General features: G+C 58.8%; 3 protein-coding genes across 3 annotated transcripts; 1 reads left to right on the forward strand and 2 right to left on the reverse strand.

Moving 5' to 3' along the window:
* Positions 1-3672: 3672 nt before the first annotated feature.
* On the forward strand, positions 3673-4620 carry CDK5R2 (cyclin dependent kinase 5 regulatory subunit 2; the record flags this gene model as incomplete). Its single annotated transcript, XM_079539175.1, has 1 exon — positions 3673-4620. One exon carries the CDS (start codon positions 3673-3675, stop codon positions 4618-4620), a length of 948 nt encoding a protein of 315 aa, XP_079395301.1.
* A 6424-nt stretch (positions 4621-11044) lies between these two features.
* Positions 11045-14382, reverse strand: FEV (FEV transcription factor, ETS family member; the record flags this gene model as incomplete). The annotated part of the gene is made up of 3 exons (XM_079539372.1): positions 11045-11556; positions 13275-13349; positions 14331-14382. 3 exons carry the CDS (start codon positions 14380-14382, stop codon positions 11045-11047), a joined length of 639 nt encoding a protein of 212 aa, XP_079395498.1.
* Positions 14383-17592: 3210 nt separating this feature from the next.
* On the reverse strand, positions 17593-19434 carry CRYBA2 (crystallin beta A2; the record flags this gene model as incomplete). The annotated part of the gene is given in 5 exon segments (XM_079538805.1): positions 17593-17740; positions 17942-18084; positions 18908-18931; positions 18933-19050; positions 19263-19434. Coding segments are annotated over 5 exon segments (591 nt in total). The 5' UTR covers positions 19421-19434.
* Positions 19435-24536: the final 5102 nt, after the last annotated feature.

Raw genomic sequence — 24536 nt, forward strand, 5'->3', positions numbered from 1 at the left:
CCGCCAGAGGGCAGCACCGGCACGGGGTACAGCTCGGGGGCCGAGCCCGCGGAGCCTCGCACTTCATAGTTGCCTGCGGGGGTTGATGGTAATTAGCCCATTCATTAAGCTCTCCCGAGTTTTTAGCTGTTGCAGGACTACATGGATACCCTAACGAGGAACGACTCGTGGTGCTTGGGCTGTCCCCCACACAGCTGAAACCTTTTCCCAGCGATGGCTTTAGCAGCAGCTCTGAAAAGGACAGGTGCTGCAATAATCCCCATTCTCATTCTGCATCGGCAAAGCAGGAGCCTAGTGTCTGCCCTGTGTGACTCTATGCTGCTCCAGGACCCCTCTCTCTGCCCAGCAATCTGGATGCTCTGATGTTTTTCCCTGTCAGTCCTCTCTACTGCGGTTTCCATCTGGAAGAGCAGTCTTTCTCAGGGTCCCTGAATTTTTTCTACCATTGCTATTTGGCAAACAGCAGGACAGAAATAGCTGTTCCCTGGGGGCTGTGCTCTGCTTTGTGATTCCAGGAACTGACCTCGGAGCAGGGGCTGCACGAAGCCCTCCACGTACCTGCCGCTCTCCCTGCCCTGGACTGTACAATGCTGTCTTTGCCAGTGCAGACAGACCACGGCGCAGCAAGTGAGCCATTAGAGACCAGCTCCAGCCAGCCAGTTGCTCATTCATCTTTGTGAAGCAGGCAGGGGGACGTGCCAACTGCCTTCTGCCAGGACGCATAGGAAAGCTCGTGCCTGGTAGCTCTGCAGCCTGGAACAGGGGACTAGCATCACAGTAGGGCTGCCAGTGTGCTCCAGCTCCCCATCCAGATCACCCCTGGTCTGGAATAGGGGTACTTCTAACACAGTCAAAATTAGGGGCCTGGGCAAGCAAGCATCCCTTTGTTGGCACAGGCACGTAGCTGATATATGTCTTGTCCTAACTGGGGTGACCTTTTGGAGCAGGGGGTCTGTTAATGCCTTCTATTTCTGTTCTATGCCTTCCTTACTGCCCAAAGCTGCTGGGAGGTGACCTGCTATGGTGCTGAGCGTGTGGTTTGTGTTGTATCATCGCTTGTCAGTCTCAGGCCTGAAGCTTGAAGAATAAAACTGGAGAGGGGGGAAAGGATCCTCCTCTTTCACGTGGAAGAGCAGCTGCCTCCCAGGTAAGCTGCAAAGCCGCTTCTTTACCTGTATAAGAAATGTCCCTCTGTTCTTGCAGGGTAATTCCCTGGTGTTTGCATGACACATGGGATGGAGAAAGACAAATTCTCACCAACCACCTGCATCTCAGAGCTGTTCCTCTGGTTCCACAGCATGATGCTGCAACTGCAGGCAAGGGAAACAGCTGGCCCTAGGCTGGAGTTTATACAGATTTCAGCTCCAGGAAGCTCACGCGTTGCTGCTTGGGGCCAATGACTGCAGACCTGGTTGAGGGAGCCTCTGCATGCTTCTCTGTGGGAAGCTGCAGAGCCTGGCTCATGGCTGCTGAATACAAATAGTCCTGCTTAATGAGTTCAGGGATGCCAATTTGGGAGAGTGCATGGAGGGTGGGGGCGGCTTCATGTATTTCAGGTGAAGCAATCTGGGAGCAATTTTGCTCCAGGAGGAGAGAACAGCGTGCAGGAAGGGCTCTGCTGCTTCACTTGCCAAATTCAGCTGTGGTTGCTGATGAGTTTGTGCAATTGGAAAGTCAGTCCATCCTCAAGCATGGAAAGAGGACAAGGAATGATCCCTTCACTGGAACAGGCTGCCCAGGGAGGTTGTGGAGTCTCCTTCTCTGGAGATGTTCAAGACCTGCCTGGATGCCTGCATGTGTGACCTGGTGTAGGGAAACTGCTTTGGTAGGGAGGTTGGACTAGATGATCTCTGGAGGTCCGTTCCAATCCCTACAGTTCTGTGTGTGATTCTGTGTGTGATTCCCTAGGGGTGGTGCCCTTCCATCCTTGCTAGGCTGAAGCTGGAGAGTCTTAATCTTCAGGAACCTTGTCCTGGCTTTGTTCCTTCTCATTTGTATCCCGTATTCCTTTTTTTGACACCAAATTCTCCAAGTTTGTTTGTTTTCAGCAGGCCTTGGGTAGACAATGCTGGCCCAGATCCGATTGGGTTCTGGCTGCTCCCGAAGCAGATCTGTGTGTCTGTGTACACGTGCGTGTTTTTGCATAGGCCACCAAGGCACGTGGCTGGCCACAGCAGGGGATATGTAGGAATGGGACTTAACCCCGCTTTTTGCTCTGGCAGAGGGTCCCAGGTGTGGCATAACAGCCCCAGGCATGGGGAGGCCCCGCTGGGAGGATGAAGTCAGCTCTGAGCCTGCGCTTCCATTTCAAACACCTCCAGCATCAGCACTGCAGGAGGAAGGGGGAGCTGCTTTAGCTCCTCCTGGTTGATAATTCATTACTGCCTGTTAGCCTGGATCTATCTGGCAAGAGCTACATCCTGCCACTGACGTGTTAATTTCACGGATAAAATGCTATATCAAAATGCATCATCGATACATTCTCCCTGAACCATTTCTCAGCCGTCGCTTCCGGGCAATTTACATGCAGGAGCAGTCCAGGCAATTGGGGCATTTTGTTCCTAATGGATGCCTGGCACCAGCTGGAGCCATCAGAGCCGCAGGATCTGTCCCCCAGCTCCTGAGAAACACAGCAGGATCCTCCCGCGATGGGCAGGGAGGCAGGGGGTGCAGGCTGCATCCGTGCCATGCTCAGATCTAGAAGGGGGGAAGCAGGCTGTGTGCACACAGCTGGTTGATCGCACACCATTTTGCAGTGATGCAGTAGCGCAGCATCCTCCCCCTCCTTCCTCTATCTCTAAGCACCCTGACTTTTGTCTGATGCTGGTGATGGTCAGAGCAGTTGGAAATCTCCCCTCTGTGGCTGAAAAGGCAGAATGGGGATAGGACAGGCAGACAGAAGATGCGCTGTGCTGTTGTACAGCTGGTGCTGGGGGGCTCGCGCCAGCCTGGAACAGGCAGTGGGGAGCAGCACCCTGCAGAGACAAACCCAGGGGGCAGGCTGGCTCTCCCCCCAACCCCTCCATGATGGCTCTATGTGGGCAGACATTTCCCGTTCCCAAACCTTCTCTAGCTGCCCTCAAGCATGCATCTCCCATCTTCCTCTCCCCTTGGCATCGCACAGCGTTCTTCCCCACTCTTGTGGCCAGCTGCATCTCTACCCAGCACCACTTCTGGGTGCTCAGCTGGGCTGGGTTGGTCCATCCTGCCTTCTCGAGCAAGGAACAGGACCCGGGCGGGGGCGGCCGCGTCCTGAGGGGCTCCCAACACCTTGCCGTTCTCCCATCCCTGCATCCCAGCCACCTCCCCACGGCTCCAGAACACAGTCTGGAACCCGCGGGACCTGTCGAGGCGGCGATGAAGGTCACGGCGGGACGGCCGCCGCCCAGAGAAACCGCGCCGGTCCAGCCGACCCCCCCGCCACCGCCCACCGGGGAGGGGGCGGGCTGTACCGGGGCCCCGTGCGGAGCCGATTGGCTGTCGGAGGGGAGGCGGGGAGCGGCGGGGCGGCGGCTGGGCTGCAGCGGAGGGCGCGGAGCCCAGAGCGGACGCGGCGAAGCATCCTTCGGGCACCGCGGCCCCGGTGCGGGCCGCTTCCCCCGCAGCACCCCGGCCTCCTATGGGCGGTGCCGGCGTCCCGGCCCCCATACGCCCGTCCCGCTCGGCGTTAGCATGGGCACGGTGCTCTCCCTGTCCCCCGCCGCCTCCTCGGGCAAGGGCGGCGGCGGCGGGGGGCTGCTGGCCGACAAGGCTCCGGGCAGGCTGCCGGGAAAGGGCGAGAGCCGGCTGAAGAGGCCCGGGGTGCTCATCTCGGCGCTCACCTGGAAGCGGCTGGTGGCCGCCTCGGCCAAGAAGAAGAAGAGCACCAAGAAGGTGACGCCGAAGCCCGGCGGAGGGCCCCCCCCCGGGCCCCAGCCCGACCCGCTGGTGGTGCAGCGCAACCGCGAGAACTTGCGCAAATCGCTAGGAGGGCCGTCCGAAGGAGCCAAGCAGGGCCCGCTGGCCGTGCCGGTGCCCACCGTGCCCTCGGCGCCCCAGGAGCTGCACCCCGGCTCCGGTGGGGGAAAACCGCCGCCGCCCCCCGGTAGCCGCGCCCCGGGCTCGCCGCGCCGCGTGGTCGTGCAGGCGTCCACCGGAGAGCTGCTGCGCTGCCTGGGGGACTTCGTGTGCCGCCGCTGCTACCGCCTGAAGGAGCTGAGCCCCGGCGAGCTCATCTCCTGGTTCCGCAGCGTGGACCGCTCGCTGCTGCTGCAGGGCTGGCAGGACCAGGGCTTCATCACCCCGGCCAACCTGGTGTTCGTGTACCTGCTGTGCCGGGAGGCTCTGCGGGGAGAAGACATCGGGAGCCAGGCCGAGCTGCAGGCCGCCTTCCTCACCTGCCTCTATCTCGCCTACTCCTACATGGGCAACGAGATCTCCTACCCGCTGAAGCCCTTCCTGGTGGAGGGCGACAAGGGCCGCTTCTGGGAGCGCTGCCTGGGCATCATCCAGCGCCTGAGCGCCAAGATGCTGCGAATCAACGCGGACCCGCACTACTTCACGCAACTCTTCCAGGACCTCAAGAGCGAGGGCGAGGGCGGAGACGGGTCCAAGCACTGGACGATCAGCCTGGACCGCTAGGGAGGTACCGGGCCCCCGGGGACGGAAGGGGCCGCGCACCGAGGGGCGGGGGAGGCGAAGGACTGCTGGATCCCCCCCAACCCCAATCTTCCTCGCCTAACCCCCTCCGCGGAGACGCTGCCTGGACCCTCCCCGCTCCGGATCCGGCCGCTTCCCCACCCTCCCCCCTTCTGCCCTCCGGGACACCAAGACGGCGGCGAAGACCGGGGGGAGGGGGTTGGCCTTCCGCCTGCACGACGGGGGGGGTGGGGGGAGAAAGGGGCTGCTGAGGTGCGGAGGCTCTTGGATATGTTTTCTTTAGGGAAAAAAGGAAAGAAAAACAAAACAAAAACAACAACAACGCCGCCCGGAAGGGAGGAGGGCGTGGGGGCTGCGGAGCCGCTGCGTGTCCCCGCGCTCCCCCCTCAGCCGCGAGCAGCGCGCGGCCCCGCGCTGCCGGAGCTGTCCGTGGTGCTGAATCCGCCGCCGAGGCAGAGCCGAGCAGACAAAGGGCGGCGGGGAAGGAAGGGGCGGGTTGGGGGCGGGGGGGGTCGCGAGCCTTTGTGTCACCGGCGCTGTTCGCTGCCCGGTTATGGGGGCGGGGGGGGGGGGGGGGTTCTCCAAGGGAATGGGAGTCCCCCGGGTGTGGTGGGCCCTTCAGCTCAGGGTGGCCACCTGCTCGTCCCTTTGTTTGAGCGGCTGGGAGGGGACGCTTCCCGCTCCCTTCCCCCCAACTCCCCAACTTGTAGCCCCCTAAGAAGGGCAACTGTGGGGTGAGCAGCGTTCCCCTTTAACCTTCTTATCCCCCTCCCCACCTCGACTTGCTGTGGGGAATGGTGTATGTGCCAGATGAGGCCTAGGGGCTGGGGTGGGGGTGCTGGGTTTTGGGAGGGGGGGGTCCTCTCCTCTTGCTTTGCTTCACTGGAGAATAAAGAGGTGGCCTGGATGGGCCTGGTGCTGCCTCCCTGGACTTGCTGGGCTGTGGGATGCAAAGGGGAATTGGGGGGTGTCCACTCTCCTCCCCATGGGGATGTGGGAGGTTGATTCTCAGAGGGAGCCTTCCTCCCCAGATCGATCTGGGGGGGGGGGGGGGTCAAAATTTTACCACTGTTTGCTGTGTCCGCCCTTGGCTCCCTGTGAGCAATCCTGGCCTCCACCATTGCAGATGGAATGCCTGCTGTCTGCTGCAGTGAGTGTAACCAGGAGCCCACAGCTCACGTCACCTCCTTTTTTTTTTTTTTTTTTTTTTTTTTTTCCTAAAGATACCCCACCCTCCCTCCTTACTGCCTGTGCTCTGCAGGGCCAGGCTGCTCTCTCTGGCAGCAGCAGGTTGTGGGAGCTGTATTACTAGCCTGATTACCAGCTCTGTGCTTCTGCAGACCCCAGGGAGCAGGGAGGAGTTTCTCAGAGCTGGTTGCTACGCCTCCAGTTGCTCAGTTTTCTGGGGCTCCTCAAGCAGGATCCCTTGTATGTGCCCTCGCATCAGGGTCTGCATCTAGCACTTTGAAGCTCCTCTGAGCCAGACCCTTGGGTTCTCCTCAGCTAGGAAGAGCTGTGCTGGCTCTGCAGGTCATGGAGGATAAGCTGGATTCCCTACCTTTGTGTGCATCAGCAGAGCTGCTAATTAGGCCCAATCTGGCTCATTCAGGCAAAGCTGTGCAGCCAGGAAGACAGCACAGATGTCCCTGTGACGGGGTCTGAGCTGGCAGGGTGCTGTGCAAAGCTTTTCTGTGTTGCATGCACCCACTGAGACCTCTGCTGCTCCCATTCTCCCTGTCCCTACTATGTGCTCTGATCCTTTCTTTACATTGACATTTGTGTGACCTTGTGGGGGGGGCTGTCTGGGCCAAAATGTTCTCACAACCTCACCTAACCCCAAAATTGGCTATACCCCTTTTTTGTGTTGAGGAGGGGGCAGCTCTGACCTGCTCTGTCTCAAACTGAGCTGGAATCAGACCCATTAGAGTTCCTATGGGGCTGCTGGGGGAATTCTGATGCTTCTCTACCAGTATTTTACAGAGAGGGAAACTGAGGCACAGTGTGATGAAGCAGCATGTGATGAAGCCTAGCAAGAGGGGTTTTCAGCCTCATGGGAGATGCAATCCAAGGGTACCAGCCATCTCTACCCTCAGCCAGGGCTGTTTGCAGACCCTAGGACCCCTACCCCTGACTGCAGAGCTTCAGAGCTGCACAAGATGCCAGTGCTCACCAAGGTTTCCCACCCTATAGATCTCCCATAGGGCCACTAACAGAGTCCTTTCAGCCTCAAGTCCTGGCATGTAAAATGCTTCCAGCTGCAGAGAGGCTGTGTCCTTCCCCTCCTCCCTTGTGTTTCATTGATTAAGAGTGCTGGGCCTCATTGGGGGATTTAGGAAGAGCTAATTGCAGACTGGTAATTGAAGACAGCTTGGAGTCTCTGGAAATGTCAAGGAATGGGAGACGAGCTCAGATGCTCCTATGCATTTAAATATGCATCACCAGCTCAGCCTCAGCCCTGCTGACAGGAGATGTCTGGTTTTCCCTTCCCCCAGAGCAACCTGTGTGGCTGCTGGGAAAACAGAGAATGCAGATCCCACCTTGCTCCCACTGAAGTAGAGGTGAGACTGGCATGGGGGTGTTAGTGGGAAGGGACAGGCTGCTGGGTGCAGCCCCTCCTGAGGCTGCAGCATATTTCTCTTGCTTCCCACTAATGTGCAACGTGTCCCCTCCAAGCTGTGTCAGTCACTAATGAAAGGGGTTTTTTTTCTGCCTAGCGCTTGCAAAGCAACAGCCCTGTGTGCTCCCCCAGCCTGGCTGCTCTGCCTGTGGTGCTTGCTCCATGTGCTCGATGTGCTTATGGCAATGACACAGAGGAGGGGTACTGTGGCAGCAGCCAGCCTGGTGAGCTATGCCTCCTGATGGACAGACAGCAGGGGAAATGTGCTCTGGCTATTAAGAGCTGGCAGCATTCCTCAGAACTGCTCTATGGGGAGAAACCATCTCTAGCCTGTGTGGCTGGGTAGGGACCAGTGCTCTGCAACACCTGCTGCCTTGCAGCCTTGGGCTGCAACGATGGATGATGGATAATGTCTTCCTCAAGGCAGATGGAAGTGGGATCTATCTCTTCTGCCTCTGTGGGAGCTGTCTGGACACTGGATCCACTGTGGTTCTGAATTGCTGCTGTTCCACTGACCTGGGGAGGGTTTATGGGTTCGAGTGAGGCTTGGTCACAGCTGTAGGGATCTAGGGGGTCTGCTGGATTCTGCTGCCTCTCTGTCTGTGTCACTCCAGCTGCTGGCTGCACAGCCAGGGGTGCTCAGCTGTGTCTCAGGGCAGGACCCTGGGTTGTGGGGGGAGCACAGGGCTGGGCTCTCTCGTCAGAAGTCCTGTATTACAGCTTAATCTGGCATTAGCGCATTAATCCAGTCCTCCCCACAGCCCAGCCTGTGCCCTCTGCAGCATCCGGCCCAAGGTCTCAGTGCTCAGCTGGGCAGGAGATGCTCTCCTAGCATGGACACCTGGGGGCTGGCTGGCTCCTTCCCTTCCTCTGGGTGCCTGCAGAACAGGTGCATGGAGATATCGCTTGGTCAGGATCTGCTGCCAGGGCTTGAGCCCCCTAAGCAATGACAGAAGCAATGTAGCCCATGCGGGGAGCAAGGCTGAGGGAAGGCTGTGTCTGGAGGGAGGACATGAGTCAACAGCTCAGCACAGGGGTGCTGGCAGAGCAGTTGGCATGTGGAGAGGGGAAAAGAGGTGGGAAGAGGGAGAGCTAGAGGGGGTGAAGGTGTGGGCAGGAAGGCAGACGTCACCTAGCTGTGCTGCGAAGGCTCTTCCCAGTATGAGAAATGAGATACGTGGAGATGGGTCTAAAATGGGAGAGGGGCCCTCCATAACTTACAGAGGGGCTGAGAGGATGTGGGGGAACTGGGGTGAGGGGGGCTACATCCTGAGCCCTGCCCTTAGTAGCATAGTCCTTCCTTCTTGCTGCTTAAGCAGAAGGAAGAAAAAACAGACAAAAAAAAAAAAAAAAAAAAAAAAAAAAGCAGAATAAAACCCTCCTCCTGCCTTTAATGAAGAAGCAGCACCAACAGCTCTGAGATCATGTGCTCTGCACAGACTGAGGCCTTTTGGGACCCTGTTCCCCACCTCATTCCTCACAGGGCACCCAGGGTAGGGGCTGCATTTGGTGAGCAGCAGAGCATGGGCTGCAACTGTGTATCCCCCCCAGCTCCTCTTCATCCTCATGGATGCAGGCAGCACTCATTCTCCTTCTGCTGTGCATGAATGAAAGGAGCAGCATGGCAACCGAGGCAGCAGGTAAGTCTGGAGCCTGCAGCATACTGAGCCCATGCACCCCATCGCTGGGAATGGTGCTTCCACGTCATTCCCCTGGGCTGAGCACCCCCGGTCAGGGCTGGGGACGGTCAGTGCCACGTGTTGGGCTCAGCCCCGCTCAGCCATTGGTAGGATTTTGCTGCAGTCTGCTCTGAACCAGTGGTTTTGGAGACAGAAGGGAGCAATGCTATTGCAGGGCTGGGGCACGGGGACACAGGGTGAAGGGCCGCTGTGCTGGGTGGGGGCAATGCTCTGGACCTCTCCATTGAGCATCACATGGAGGGAACTTCTCCCATCGGGGTCTGTGGATGGGAGCATTCCAGGTTGCCATAGTGACAGCACTGTATCCTCCATAGCTGGAGAGTCCTGCATGGGTACTCCACCTGCCTCCTGTCTGCCCCCCTCAGCTCATGATCCCTGCTTCTAGGGGGAATCCAAACAGGGGGATCCTGGGTGACCTCAGAGTGGAGCCAAGCATGCCCTCAGCCTGTCATATAGGGTGGGTGGTGTTTTCTTTGTTTCCCAGGACACTCAGGTCCAGCAGGGAGCTGCCCTTGTAGGGCTGGGAATGAGCGAGGAGCTGGGCTCACTTGGGATTCCCTGCTGTGGGCGCTGGCAGAGGGACAGGAGTAAGATTGTGGCGAGGAGCTACTAGTGACCCACATCCCTTAATCCCTGTTCTGCCCCTGCGTCATGCCTCTTCCTAAGCCCTGACGCCCGCTCCCTTGATGAGGACACGTATCCCTGCCCTGGCTATGATGAAGCCAGCTATATCCAGCTGCCCCTCCCTATCATTTACTTTCGTAAATGATAGGGAGGCCAAAATTGGAGGGGAGGGGGGGGGGGTTCTCCAGCATGAGTTCTTGCTTCTGGCATAGAGGGAGCTTCTCTTCCTCCCCCTGCTCACCTCCTTATACCAGCCTGTGCAGAGCTCAGGGACAGCAAAGGAAGGTCTCCCCTTGACCCCACTGTTCTAGGCATGGGCTTCCTGCATCACAACCCCAAGGCCCCCCACACTGCAGCCTGAGTCCTCCCTGGAAGACACGCTGCTGTCGGATCCCCTCTCTTAAGCTAATTAGAGCAGAGAGGACATGGCTGAGCAGATGCCACAAGGACCAGGAGAGTAACTGGACCCTGGAGGAATGCAGAGAGGGCAGCACAGCCATCCCTCCTGTGTCTGCTGTGACCTGGGAGGCACAGGGAGAAGGGCTGGCCACTCCGCCATGTCCTTGCATGGCATCAATCTGGCCTCAGCCCTGGCTCCATGAACACTGCAACCTGCCCAGAGACCCCTTATGGCACTGAGGACCCCCAGGTTTGGCTCCCCTCACCTGCTGCTGCCCCAGAGGGATGTCCCAAGAAACCAGTTATTCCCTCTATCTCTTGGAGGTAAGAGCCAGAGGTGGTGATTGAAGAAAGGAAGGAATGCAGGATAAGGCAGGGTGGCTGTATTTCAGCTCCACAGTGCTCTGGTTTCAGATGGGGGGGGTGGGGGGGTGTTCTGCTGGCTAGTGCCCCCTGTTGCAGCCCCCTGCACACAGAAGCAGACACAGCTCACAGCACCTCTCCATTTTATTGAAGACAAATCCCTCCCCTGCTGGCAGAGCCCAGCACTTTTCCATCCACTAGGCCAAAGTCCTGCTCTGGAGGGTGGGGATACTTCCTTGGACACCAGGCCTGCCCCTTGGTGCCCTGGGCTCCCAGCATTGCTGTCACTCCTACTTTACCTAGCCTTGTTCCCTGGAGGTAAGGATGAAGGCAGGGAGCAAGGAGCTGCAAGGAGGATCCCTCACCCTTGGGCAAGGCTTTCTGGGGTCTCCAGCTTCTGACCCTTCTGTTTTGGGAGATGGGTAGGCTAGAGGCTGAGCTGAGCACGAGGGGAGTTTGTGGGGTGGGGAATGATTTCTCCTCCCATTTATCTCCGCTTTAAGCATCCCTGTGCATTCCCTCATGGAGGATCCCTCCTCAATCTAAATGTAGGTAGACACCTTCTGCCCTCCAACCACCCATGCCAGGGAATCACTGATCTCCAAACCTCACCAGGGGCAGCTGGAGCAGGGCAGCATCCCACCCCCCACCCTTTCCCACCAAACTCCCCAGCCCCACACCAACGGGATGGATCTGCCAAGCCTTAATGGTAGTGGTTGTTCATGTTGTTGAGGTGGGAGGCTGCCATGGCGCTGAACGGGGCCGAGGGCTGGAGGCTGTGCCCAGGGTAGAGAGATGGGCTGGAGCCAGGCCAGTAGGAGAAACCAGCCGGCGTCACCCCGGAGGTCATGAGGTTGAGTTTGGAGATGCCTGAGAAGGGCAGTGGGGCCAGATTGCCCTGGAATTTGTAGAGGGTGTGATCAGGGGCAGTCGGTTGACAGACCTGCGCCAGCCCATGGAAGTCGAACTTGTAGGCGTAGCGCTTGCCGTGCACCTTGGTCATGATGTTCTTGTCGTAGTAGTAGCGCAGCGCCCGGCTCAGCTTGTCATAATTCATGTTGGGCTTGCTCTTCCGCTCGCCCCAGCGCCGCGCCACCTCATCAGGGTCGATCAGCTTGAACTCTCCGTTGGTGCCCTCCCAGGCAATGCAGTTGAGGTTGGCCCGGTCCGAGAGCAGCTCCAGCAGGAATTGCCACAGCTGGATCTGCCCACTGCCTGCCCCAGAGAGGTCAGAGCTCCCAGTCAGAGAAGGGGGAGCAGGAAATGTCCCAACCACCTTCACCTCTGCCTTGCTTTCCCTTCCCATTTCCCATGGGTACCTGCTTGCTTGGATACTCAGCTCCAGTGTTTTTGTGTAGTACCTAGACCCATCCCATATTTCTCACTTGTACTCTGCCCCAAAATGAGACTGGTGTTGTAGCTCAGCCCTGCCCATCTCCAGGGACAGAAATCCCTGCAGGGCGAGTGATGTCATGGTGCAACAGCACTCTGAGTTGAACCCTGGCAGATGAAAAGAGACCAGAGCGCCCAGCACAGGGTAGGACATACTGTGGGTTTGTCAGGTACAAACATTCCTGGTTTCCAGGTGAAAACTCTCCTCTCTAAGGACATTGCACCTCTTGGCTGCACTGATGATGCCCAACATGCCCCTGTGCCAGGCTGGATGCTGTTGCCCAAAAGAGCCAGGCACACCTGGGTGTGCCCACAGTGAGGCACACAGGCAGCTGCACTGAGGGAGGACAGAAAGGGTCCCAGAGCCCTAGGGTGATGAGAAGGAACAGCCACCTTGCAGATCCACACCCCATTTCCACCACACTCACACCCATGCAGTTCCCCCTGCACGTTCCTGCTCCAGATCCAGGGAGCAGCTGTACCTCTTCTACCCTCGTCTGTCAGACCCCACTCAGGCATCCTGACCCAAGCAAGCAAGCCCAGGTTTTTCCAAGGCTGTGTTTCTGGCACAAGATATCCCACACCTGTGCTCTCTGCACTCCTTTGTGTTCCTTCTTCCCCTGCAGCCTGGCACTCACACCTCACACAGTGCACACACTGGCTCAGTTCTGCAGACAGCCAGAGCCCAGTGCAGGGGCTGGCGTTCCAGACACCTCTGCCATCATCAGCAGAATAAAATGGGGGATTTCTCATCTCTGTGCCACATTCACATTTCTCACCCCATCCCCACAGCCCTCTCTGCAGACTTCTGAGCAAGGCTGATATGTGAACCTCATGCTGTACCCCACCCCACACAAGCAGCCAGGAAGGGTGGCAAGGCTTCATCCTCTGTGCCTCCCCAAGGAAACTTCTAGTGACCCCAAAAGGTCCCTTCTCACGCAGTGCGGTGTGGAGAGCACGGCTGCGCAGAGTCCACAATGCAGAGGCAAAGGGACACCCTCAGCCCCAGCTTTACTGATCTCCCACCCTTCCAAACCATGATATCCATCTCCTTGCCAGGCAGGTGAAACATGTCCCAAACACTTGATGCCCACTCCACATCAGCCCTATGTCCAGTGACTCTAGGGCTGCTCCCCTACATCCCTGGATGGCTTTTCCCAAAGGATGGGTGGACCCCATGACATCCATCCTCTCCTGGTCACCCCATGCCCTAGACCCAGCAGCTCCCTCCCTGGTGGTTCCCCTATTTCTCCACTCCCAGAATGGGCTCCACACACCCATCGGGTGTCCCCAGAGCGCTGTGTGGACCCGAGCTGGGATTCCACGCCTGTGCATTGGGATGGCCATTGGGAGCTCAGCTCCCAGTGAAGTAGCCCCAACCTGAGGCAGCAAGCATCAGGGCATCTTGTACCATATGGGAAACCCCAGTGGATAGGACATGCAGAGGGGAAAGTGCCCCAGGAGTCCCTGTTGCAAGAGGATGGGAGGGAGAGAGGCAGGTTTCTGGGACAAGGAGTGGGGAAAGGGTTGGGTTTTCTTACCTTTCTGCACGCCCGGGTTGAGGGATCCCCACGCCTGGCTCTTGCCGTCTTTGAATAAAGTTTCCCCCACTGGATCTGTGGGAAAAAAAAGGGGTGCGAGTGTGGGGAGGGCTGGGGCCAGGCGGGACTGTGACCCCCCGGCCGCTCCCCCTCGCCCACCTCACCGCTGTGGTGAAGCCAGGAAACGCGTCCAGGAAAAAGGAAATCCGATTTCTGACAGAGCTGAGGAAGCTTTTACATAGGAATAGAAAATCCCACAGGCTGAGGTAGGGAGATGGGAAGGAGAGAGGGGAGAGTGAAAGGGATGGGATGGAAGGATTGGTGGATGGATGGAGTAGCGGAGGGTTGGGTGGATGGGAGTGAAGGAAGGGTGTTGGGGAGTGGGGAAAGGGAAAGAAAGAGAGGTGGATGGAAAGAAGTGGTGGGTGGGTGAATGAATGGATGAGTGGTTGGATGAATGGGTGAGTGGATGGATGGATGGGTGTATGGAGGGAGGGAGGGAGGGAGGGAGGGAAGGGAAGATGAGAGTCAGATGGAGGGACAGCTAATAGGTAAGAGAAAGAAAATGGGCTGATGGAAGGGATGGTGGATAGACAGAGGCAACAGAAAGAGGGACGGGTGGGTGGGGTGGGTGGGTGGATGGAAGGATGGGTTGGAAGGATGAGCTGGAAGGACAGAAGGGTGGCTGGATGGATGGAAGGGCAGCGGGATGGCAGGTTGGTGATGAAGGATGGAAGGAAGGAAGGAAGAAAGGAAGGAAGGATGGATGGAAGGAAGGAAGAAAGGAAGGAAGAAAGGAAGGAAGGAAGAAAGGAAGGAAGGATTGATGGATGGAAGGAAGGAAGGAAGAAAGGAAGGAAGGAAGGAAAGAAGGAAGGAAGGAAGAAAGCAAGAAAGGAAGGAAGAAAGCAAGGAAGGAAGGAAGGAAGGGTGTGCAGATGTGAAAAGCTGGAAGAGCAGAAGGGACGGTACGTGAGGAAGGCAGGGTTGGTGCCGCAGGGGCCGGGGCAGGGCGGGGGCCGGGGTGCGCTGTGTTGCGGGGGGGTCCGCCCGTACCTGGCAGGTACATGTTGAGCAGCAGTGGCACCGCTCCGGCGCCGTGTCTCATGGCAGCTGTGGGGGCGGCCCGCGGGCTGCATGTTTTAATATTCCTGCCCCTATTATTATTATTATTATTCCACTTTATCAGGGAGCAGCTGATGGCGAATAAATGGCAGCGGGACGGGCAGGGGACGGGCAGGGGCCGAGGGAGGCGGGGAGGAGGGGGAGTTTCCAGGCAACTCGCAGGGGCTCGGGGCCCCGGCTCCAGCAATTTCCTCCACTGTAATTAAAGCGGGCGCTGTCCCCCCCCCCCCGCCCCCCCCCCCCCCTCCCAACCCAGCCCGCTATCGGGCCCGCATCAGACTTTAATCACGGCCGCGGGTTTCTATGGAGAGAGGCTCGGGCCGCTTCCTGCCTCTTCCGCCTCCTTAACTCTTCGCAAACACGGCGCTGCCATCCCGGCTGCGAGTGGGGCTCGGACACTGCCTGGAGACCGCCGGGCCACGGCCCTCCCCGGGCTCCCCTTGCTGCACAGTGCCGTGCCCCCGCATCACCCCGCTCAGCATTACCCACTGCCCCGTGCCCCTGCTCTGCCTTCCCAGCACCCCGTGCCCCTGCGGTGTGGATAAGTGGGGTCCCACCGTGTCCCCCCCCCCATTGGGACCCTTGTGCAGGTCCCAGAGCCCTGGGGAGGATGAGCTCAGTGCCAGACACTCATGGCACCGGGATGTGGCTCGGCTCTGGCACCCCGCTGGAGCCCTGTTTATGCAGTCCGTGCTGCATGAATCTGTTCCCATCTTCATTAGGTTCTGTGCAGTTGGGGGGCTCTGTGCACCCACCCAACCTGCATGGCCATGTCTCCATCAGCCTGTGGGAGGCTCTGCTGGCTGCTGAATCCCAGAGCTGGTGCTGCCCAATTTGGCACTGGGAGACAGGTGTTCCAGGTGCCTTCAATCTCTGCAAGCACTGTGAAGACTGGAGGGAGATTCAGGGCAAGGAGGGAAAGGGCTGAAAGAGGGGAAGGAGCTGGGGCAACTTCAATCCCAAAGGAGTCCTCTGGGCAGATCGGCCCCACCATCCACAGCCACAGGTGCTGCGTCCAAGTGCCATCTCTGTCCCCTCAGCCAAGAATGGGCCTTCCTTCCCAACAGACCCAGAGGTGCTGCTGTCCATCTTGCCCCAGCATTGCACAGCCACCTAGCGAGCTGCTCATCTGCCACAACCTCTCCTCTGCTGTTGCATTGATGTCTATTAAAGCTCTCACTCTGGACCCAGTGGCATTTCTTCATCATGAGGTGTAAATGGAAACCAGGATGTGCTGGTGCCAGACTTGTGCTTCTTATTCATTCTGCAGTCCAAATGTGCCATTTAGGAGGAGACACCACAGTCCAGCCATGCAGCCCATGGGGAGGGTGGGATTAGGCTGGGACATCCTACAACTGGTGGCCAATAACTGCTCCTGGCTGAGGGTGCCCAAAGCACAGGCTGAAATGGGGATTGTGTATTCTCAGCCATCTCTCCATCCTCACTGCCCACCTCCATAAGTGACAAGAGCATAGCCCACCATACAACCCACCAAATTCCTCCAGTCTCAGGGGGCCACTGGGATGCAACAGCCCTTAAAAAGTGCCTCCATCTCCAAACACCTTTGGTTGTTCCCCCAGCCCACCACAGCCCCTCTGCCTGCCCTGCAGCCTCTCCACAGCCTCCCAGACTTGCTTTCGCTGCCTGAGTCACTGCAAAACACCTCAGGCAACAGAAAACAAGCCCGGGACACAGCAGGGTGGGGGGAAGAGCCATGAGCCTCTCTCTCCTGGCAACCTCCCTGGTGGTGAAGATCCTGCAGCCATGAACCTGCATCACAAAGGGCATGTGGCAGGCAGAGTTAGGGTTGTGTGAGCTGGAGGTGCGGGGGGAGGTAGATGGGATGGGGGAAGACAGTGAGCATGGGGCTGAAGGTGTGATGGAACTGGAGAGACTTGAGGTGTGCAGAGGGGCAGGGGTGTTGGGGTGCCAGGGTTTGGGGAGCTCTGTGCCCTTGGGAAGCCAAGGGGTGGCAGGCTTTGGGGACCCAAGAGGCATTGTCCTGAGTTTATGGTGGAGCAGGGACAAATGTGAGCTGGGACAGATCCACAGGATGAGGAGAAATAAAGGGGATGGGGCCAAAGTTCATGGGACAATCAGGGGACGGGGGATGTCTAGAGGAGATAGGGGCTCAGGTCCATAGGGTTCCTGGTGAGGGGTCTGGGATCCCTGGAGCACCCCACTGGCAACAGCAGATGGCTCACCCCCCACCCCCAATCCAGCAATCTCACCCCTTCAGGTTAGGGCAGAGCAGTCCCCATGTCTTCCGTGGCAGTTCCCCCCATCACTGCCCTGTGGGTCGGTGCCCAGGAGGTCTTTACCTGCAGGCGGGGTGGCGTGGAATGCAGTGGCAAGCTGACGTGGCCTTGGGTTCCCTGCAGCCCGGCTGCTGTGCAGGAATGTGTTTGTGCAGGGGGAGAGGCCGAGCAGCCGTGGGGCCGTGGTGGGGTGGGGACAAAAGAGGGCTGGGAGAGCTCAGTGGGGACGCTCTGCAGCATGGCACTGGGAGACTGCATGGGTGCAGGGGGTATTTACGTGGATCATACTGCTGTGGAATGAGAGGAGTGTGGAATTGTAAGGTTTGAATGTGCAAGCTCCTGTTCAGTGCACATGCGCACACACATAGACCCCAGGGCTAGGGTTTTTGGGTGCAGAGTTTGCACACAGACAGGTGTGGCCCCATTCTAGACTCCCCACCAGCCTCCCAGCCCCAAGGCCAGCTGCACTGGGGACCCAACACCCAGTGCCCCACCATTCTGAGGCTTTGCAGTGGACGTTCCACGGGCAGGGAGCACCTCGGCATGCTCCCCAGGCAGGGAGCACCTTGGCGTGTCCCCCCAGGAGAGCTGGGGTGCTGGAGCAGGATGCAGGAGGACGAGGAGGCTTGGAAAGGGTGCAGGAGGAAGAGGCAGGGTGGGGCTCATGGTGTGCCCAGGCGGAGCCGGAGCCGGATGCTGGCACGGATGTGCTGGCGTGGCCAGACTTGGGGGGGGAGAGGAATGGGAAACCCCACCCAGGACTTAGGGCTGGGTGATGCTGGGGATCAGTGGGGCTGAGGCAAGTGTCTTGCCCTGTGGCAGAGTGGAGCAGAGAGGGGAGCACTCATTTTTTGACAAATGCCTTTATTTGCTACCAGGTACAGGTCTATGGCACGGCAGCCCGCAGGCTGCGAGGGCACGCACTTTGCCCCCGCTCAGTGCTGGATGCGGCGGATGGATTGGATCTGGTTGGTGTGGGCCTGGCTGCTGTATTCGCTGTACTTCTTGAACTCGCCGTTCTGTCTGTCCCGCTCCAGCACGTACTGGTAACCCCGGTATCCTGGGTACTGGTATGCCACCCACCTGCAGGGACACCTCTGGCTCAGAGCCCAAACCCCTGCTTCCCATCCTCTCCTCTTGTTGGCCCCATGGTAAGAATGGCACAGATTTCCAAGGGAAGGAGTCCCCTGTATTTTGGGGTTTCCTATCCAGCCCCTATCTGGGCTGGAAATGTCCCACAACACCCATTTTGTGCCTCTGCCACCCCCAGGCAGTGGGACTCACGCTCCAGCGTTCACTTTGATGGATGCCACCTCCTTGTTGCCCCAGCCCATGGCCTGCAATGAGGGGTAGTCGTCGCTCAGCTCGAACTTGTGCCCCTGGAAGTTCTCCGCTTCATATAGGATGACCTTGCTGTCATTGTGGTTCTGCGGGATGAGTGGGCTAGGTTCAGCAGCTAGCATGAGAAGGGGATGTGGCATGGGGGGTGCCATGCCCAACTTTGGTGCAGGGATGTGAGCCATGAAGTATCCTTCAGCCTCACCGGGGCTGACCAGAAGATGCTGCTTTCATGTCCCTGTGGTTCCCACACTCAGCATCCTCACCCTCCCTGAGGCTGGAGGGCAAGGTGGGCTGCTGGAAGTGCCTCTCCATCTCTGTGGGGCTCAGTTGGATGCTGGGCACTGAGGGGTTAATATCTGACAGAGATGCGGCACTGTCCCCCCCTCCATGCCCAGCCCCCATGCACATCCATCTGCACCGTGGAGCGGTCCTGCCAGCGAGGAGCGATCTTATCGCGTCCTCTTTATTAAAGCCCGAGCATATCTGCCTGGTGATTATTAAAAGTTGGGGGGGGGGGGCACATGGAGGCACAGACGTGCCGGCACTGCGAGCACCCGCAGCCCCACGATGGAGTGATAGTGGCTGCGGCTGTGCTGAGGCTGGGTACTGGCAGGGAGGGGATGAACCTCACTCCTGAGCATCTCCCTGAGTCTGCTCCCCTACCCCAGACTAATGGGATAAGTCCTGGGGTACTCAGTCTGGGAGTGGCTCTGCAATGCATAGCGCAGGAGTAGGGGTAGAGTTTGGGGCTAAACGTGAGCCCAAATGCACACCTCAGGATGTCTGCAAGGAGGTGAGAGCCACCCCTCCATCCAACATCCCCATGTAACCCATCCACCCATGCATCCCACGTCCACGCTCCATCCCTGCTGTCCTTTGCTGGCCCAAACATCTGTCCCCATAACTCACCGCGCACTTGACAGGTCGGAAGGACGAGGAGGTGCTCGGTGCGGTATCCACTGTTCCCACTCCAGGCCTCCCACCGTGGATAGTCACCCTTCTCCAGGATGAACTGCTGCCCCTGGTATTCAGGGTACTCAAAACCCACCCAGCTGCGGTGAGAGGAGGGGATACTCAGGGTGCAGGTCCTTGCCAGCATCAAACATCTCCTCTGCAGGCAAAGCCTCTCCCCACCAACACCTCGGCTTTGCAGATGGGGAAAATGAGGCACAACGCAACGGATGCAGAGGAAGGACCTGGGTGTCACATCTCTCAGGCAGCCCCTTGAAAAGGGATGGTGAGGAAGGCTCTGGGGGGCACTTACGGGCCGGACTCCACCTTGATGGAGCGGATCTTGCGGAAGCCGCGCTCCATGATGCTGGGGCACTCCATGAGGAACTCGCAGCGCTTGCCCTGGAAGCTCTCCTCCTCCCACACCGTGATCTTGTATTGCCCCAGAGTGTCCATGGCTTCGCTGGTCATGCGGGGAGCTCAGCTGTGGGCAGAGCCCCGGTGTCACCCGGGTGTCATCCTCTGTCACCGGCCCCTTCCAGGCTGGTCAGGGGACACCTCCCATCCCATTCCCTTACAGCTGCGGGGTCTCTGGGGACCTCAAGACCCCTCCAGCTGCAATGCCCTCTCTCTCCATGTAATATGCCCATTGTGTGGGGCTGCTCCCAAGCCCCTTGCCCTGCATGCTGAGGGGTCTGGGTGCCTGTTGGACCCATGTGAGATGGCACATCTCTTGCAAGGATGAACCCAACACCCTTCTGCTGTCTATGGGGGGATTCACGCGAGGGGCGAAGGCAGCAGCGGTGCATTGGGGTTCGGAGGCTCACAGCCTGGTACTTACTTGGTCGCAGGGCACAGAGGCGAAGGTGGTGGTGACGGTTCTGGCTTTCCCCAGCCCTATATAGCGGGCGGCGAAGCGGGGCTGTGAGGGGGGCTATGCGCTGTGTCAGCGGGGGGGCTGGGGCACCCAGCGGGTAGGCTGCTGCTGTCCATTCCACTCAGGCAGTGTGGCGAGAGCGGCCCCCCCGCGCCACCCTCCGCTGACAATGAAAACGCTGGGCTGTGTTTGCACAGGGGCTCAGGGCACAATGGGCAAAGGGCCTGACGCGTCGCTTTGCTTTCTGCCCCCGGACAATGTCCCCGCTTGGCCTGGGGATTAGGGGCACTGCCTTTCCCAGGGCACCCGCAGCCTGTGCCAGGGATGGTGGCGGCGGGCAGAAGCAGCGTTGGCATGGCTGTGGCTCAGCCATCTGGGGAGATGGGCAGCACCCCCAGCTGATGTCCCCACAGCGCTCCACGCTCTTTGCTCACGATGGCCCCAGCCTGGCATAAGGCCTTCCGTGCTGGGAGAGACTGGATGAGGCCAACATGGGGCCTCCCATGTTCTTGCAGCATCCATCCCTCTTGGCAAGAACTGGGGTCTGGGGGGTGACAGCATGCAGCATGCCTTTCTTGTTCCCCTCCGTGCATTGGCTGGCTGCTCTGTTCCGCAGTGCGGAGCTCCCGTGGAGCCCCGTTGTCCCCTGCGGCCGCCTCGTGGAGTGTGAATAGCGTTGTCCCCATCGTGCCGTGCCGATGCCTTCAGGTCCCAGCAGAGGGTGCAGCCTGGCAGCGCTTGGAGCCGGCTCCTGCCCAGCGACAGCGCTATACAGCAGTTCTTTTGGTTGTATAAAGCACTGCCGACTCTGTGCAGGGCACAGTGGGGTGACACCTCCCACTTGCTTGGGGTGGCCTGGGGACATTCCTCGAAGTGTCTGAGCATGGGTGCGGGCAGCCCCATCGCCGTGTGTCAGGGTACAGAATGGAGCACTGATTGTTTGGGATGGGGTGGGATGAGATGGGATTGTAGACAGCCTGGGGCTACGGAGTGCTGTGGGGTATATGATGGAGTCCCTGCCCCTGCACTGGAGTGTATGGAATGTAGGCTGAACATCCCATATGGGATGAGGTTTGGGGGGGGTAATGGATGTTGTGCTATAGGATCTGTTGAGCACTAATGCGATCTTATGGGCATGTAGACCTAACAGGAAGCCTGGTGCAACCTCTCGGACAAAAGCACCCAGGAGGAGGAGAAGGGAGAAGTGGGGAGAAACTGACCCCTAGGTAGGGGCTGTGCCACATCCCTGCTTCTCTGACCCCTCCGACATCCCTGCACACTGAGACAGCCATATGTGAGCCCCCAATGGGAACAGCAGATTGAGGGGATCCCCATGGTCAGAGCCCTTCCCCTTTGCACCCCAGGGTTCTGACACTGCCTGTTGTCTTCCCCCCCCTCCCCCCCCCCAAGCATCTCCTGTGGCCCTAGGCGGTCCCTGCCACTAGCATCCTCACGTGTCATTTGGTCACCTGCAACATCTATTGGGATGGTGACACGGGCAGGGGGAGGCAGGCGGGGGCAGACAGTGAGCCTGCTCAAAGGCAGCTGCTAGTTCTATAGTGGTTCTGCGAGCTGATGAACACTCGTCCAGGGCCTGCTGCATAGGCTAATTTAATAAGGGCCCCGTGTCCCTCCCGGCTCATCCTGTTCCCTGCAGGAGCAAAACAGATCGGGTTTCTCCGGACCAGCCCCGGCACGGGGTCGCTCCCCTGCTGTGCTCCCCATCCGCGTGGGCACAGCCTGTGCCCTGTATCAGCTGTCTGCCGAGGGAGGGGACATGGCTCTGCCTGGGTATCTGCCACATCTGGCACACATCTGAGGCTCATGGCAGCACACTGCCTTTCCCACCGTTATTTTAAGAACCCAGGCTGGTGGACCAGGACAGTTCCCCTAGGCTCCCCTTGCCCCATCATTGCTGGGGGCTGCACTGTCGCACCTGGGGTTGGAGGTCCAGGACTGGAACTGGGAGGGAGCAGATGGAGCTGGTGCCAGCCCCTGTTTGCCTTTCTTTCAGTTGCCTGGTGCTCTGTTTGTTCTGGAGATGGCTTCCTGCTGCCAGGGCTGAAACAGGTGGCTTTTATTTGCAGGGGCTGGCTGATGAGATCGGGGGCAACGCATCATCTGCCCACCCAGCCTCCCTGCTCCGTTTTCCTCACTTTTTCCCACAGACTCATTTCTCTGGGAAGGATGCATATAACATCCTGCTGTCCTCAAGCATCTTCCTGAACAAGAAGGATGGGTAAACTCCAACCAAGGTCCAAAGGCACCCGGACCCCATAGCTGAGGCTCATTATGCCCCAGTGCCATTTGTTGCCTCTCTGCTCCTTGCTGGCTGTGGATGGCACCTGCACCATCACACGCTTGGCTGGCCAGTAGGTGCTGCAGGCTCCCCTGCCAGCAGGAGCCATCACACACACGTGTTCCCTGCACAGCCATCCTGCTCCCTGCCCACAGCCGGAAACATGGCAAGCAGTCTGGCAGATGTTGCTGGGATTAGCTCCCACACACAGCTCACACACACACTACCCTGAGGCACTGGGGTCCCTGGAGTGCTGCCAGGTTGTGCTGGTCCCTGTGTGTCCCCCAGATACTCTGCAGTGCTCTGAGTGTGAAATGGGTCTTGGGGTGCGCACACAATGGAGATGGACCCCAATAGTAAGGGTGCACCTGGAGCTGGTAATAGACCACAATAGCGGGGGTGGACCCAGTTGTGCCCATTGTGGGGGATGTCCAGTCACCCTACAGCCTTGCTGGGTCCCCACGCTGCTGCAGGAGCAGTGGCCTCACCTGCCTGCTCCCTGCTGTTCCCATGGGGACTAATCCCACCTGAAGGTCAGAGAGGCTCCGCCAGCTGCTCGCCTCCTGCCTGTGGATTACAGCCTGGGTGTGAGCAGGTGGCAAGTGCTGCATCTCCACACCAGCTCTGCCCTATGGGAGCATGAAAACGACCAGGTGAGCTCCAAAAGGGTGACAGGTTCCTCCCAGCCACAGGGGTACCCCAGACCTATCCCACCCTGCCTGCATAGGGATGCCAGGCAGTGGGGCAGGAGAACTGGTGGTCCTCAGGTCCAGAGCCTGACCTGAAGCAGAGCCCACTGGTATCAGCCTCCTGCCCACTGCCCCGTATGTCCTCAGCCTGGAACCCTCAGGGCTCCCCATAGCTACATGTCCTGGAGGAAGGTACTTAGTGCCCACCTCCTACATTAATCCAATATCAGGGACACAACAGCTTCAGCCTCCTTAGCCCAACCCTCGTGCCAGCTGGTTGGGTACCCGCAGCAGTTCAGGGGCATGGTGACCTTCATGGATCAGGGAGCCCCTGCTCAGCCCCAGTGTCTCCTCCAGGCATGGCAGAACCACACAGCCCCGATGGCTTTGTACAAAGCAGCAGGTCCTTGGGCTTGTCCCCCTTTGTCACACTGGCATGCAGAGGGCAGCAGCCAGCTGCCACATCCTGCAGCAAAGTGGTGCCTGCCTTGGGATGGCACAAAGTATCTGGGCTGGGCAGGACACGTAGTGAGCTGGCAGAACCCCATGGGGAGACAGTGGCAGTACACACCCACACCTGCATACTGGGCACTTGAAGCAGTGAGCGTGACAGGGGAGTCACCAGGTCCACAGCTTTCGGTCAGCAAGAATGCATGCACACACACTGAGCTGTGCATATGCTCATGCATATGCAAATGAACATGAATGCATATATGCACACACACCTGAATGCAAACACACCTGTATGCAAATGCACACTGGGGTACACATTGCTCCCCAGCACTCCCCCTGCACCCTTCCCTCCCCATGCAAATTGGCCCTGTGCAGAGCTGCACCATGCAAATCCCCAGCACAGAGCCCCAGGAGCCCAACGTGATGCAAATGGAGCTGTGGGACAGTGGTGGTGACACTGGACTCTTATGCTTTGTCCCCGGCCAGCATGATTCACCACTGCTGGCTTGGACATGGAGCTGGGCACAGAGCACAAGCAGCTTGAGCTGTTTTATTCACCCAAAACCAAGGTGACAGCACAGAGGCCAGATCCCTGCTCTGTGAGGCTCAGGGAGCAGTCCACCCCAGGGCTCATCTGGTTGCTGCTCCTGCTGATTCTGCAGGCGTCCCCTTTTCCCACTGGGACATGTGCACAAGGTCTGCCTCCAGCTCTTGCTGGGACAGAACCAAAGGCTTTTTGTAGCACCTGAGCCACATGCAGAGTGCAAGGAGGGTCTCACAGGCTCAAATAGCCCCAGACTGTGCTATGGGAGCACGTGTCCTTATGGTACATGGAGACACCAGGGTGAGTATCTCCAGTGCATGCAGTGCTCCACTGTGCCAGATAGCATCTGCACCAGAGGACATGTGCGGCGGCTGGAGCATGCGGGCAGCAGGGTCTGGCTTTGCTCAGCACCATTAATCATACCCTGTTTGATCCCAGGTTGGGTGGCTGCAAGGGGCTGTGCACATCGGGTTGTGTGTAGTGCTTTCTTGGCTTTTGCACTTGGCTACATTTGGCAGCAGCAGACAGAGCACAGGGCTGCAGGCTGTGCTGGCCAGGCTCTGTGCAGTGTCACACATTGTGTGCAGCTGTCCTCAGGCCAGGGTTGGCACTTGGCTCCAGGGGGGTCCGGAGCAGCGTAGGGGACTTGGCTCCAGGGGGACTTTTTGCCCTGTGCTTTTGGTTCTTCCCCACACCACATGCTGAAAACTTTCCAAACTCACTCA

This window comes from Tetrao urogallus, assembly GCF_951394365.1.
Source record: "Tetrao urogallus genome assembly, chromosome: 8".
Taxonomy (NCBI): Eukaryota; Metazoa; Chordata; class Aves; order Galliformes; family Phasianidae; genus Tetrao; species Tetrao urogallus.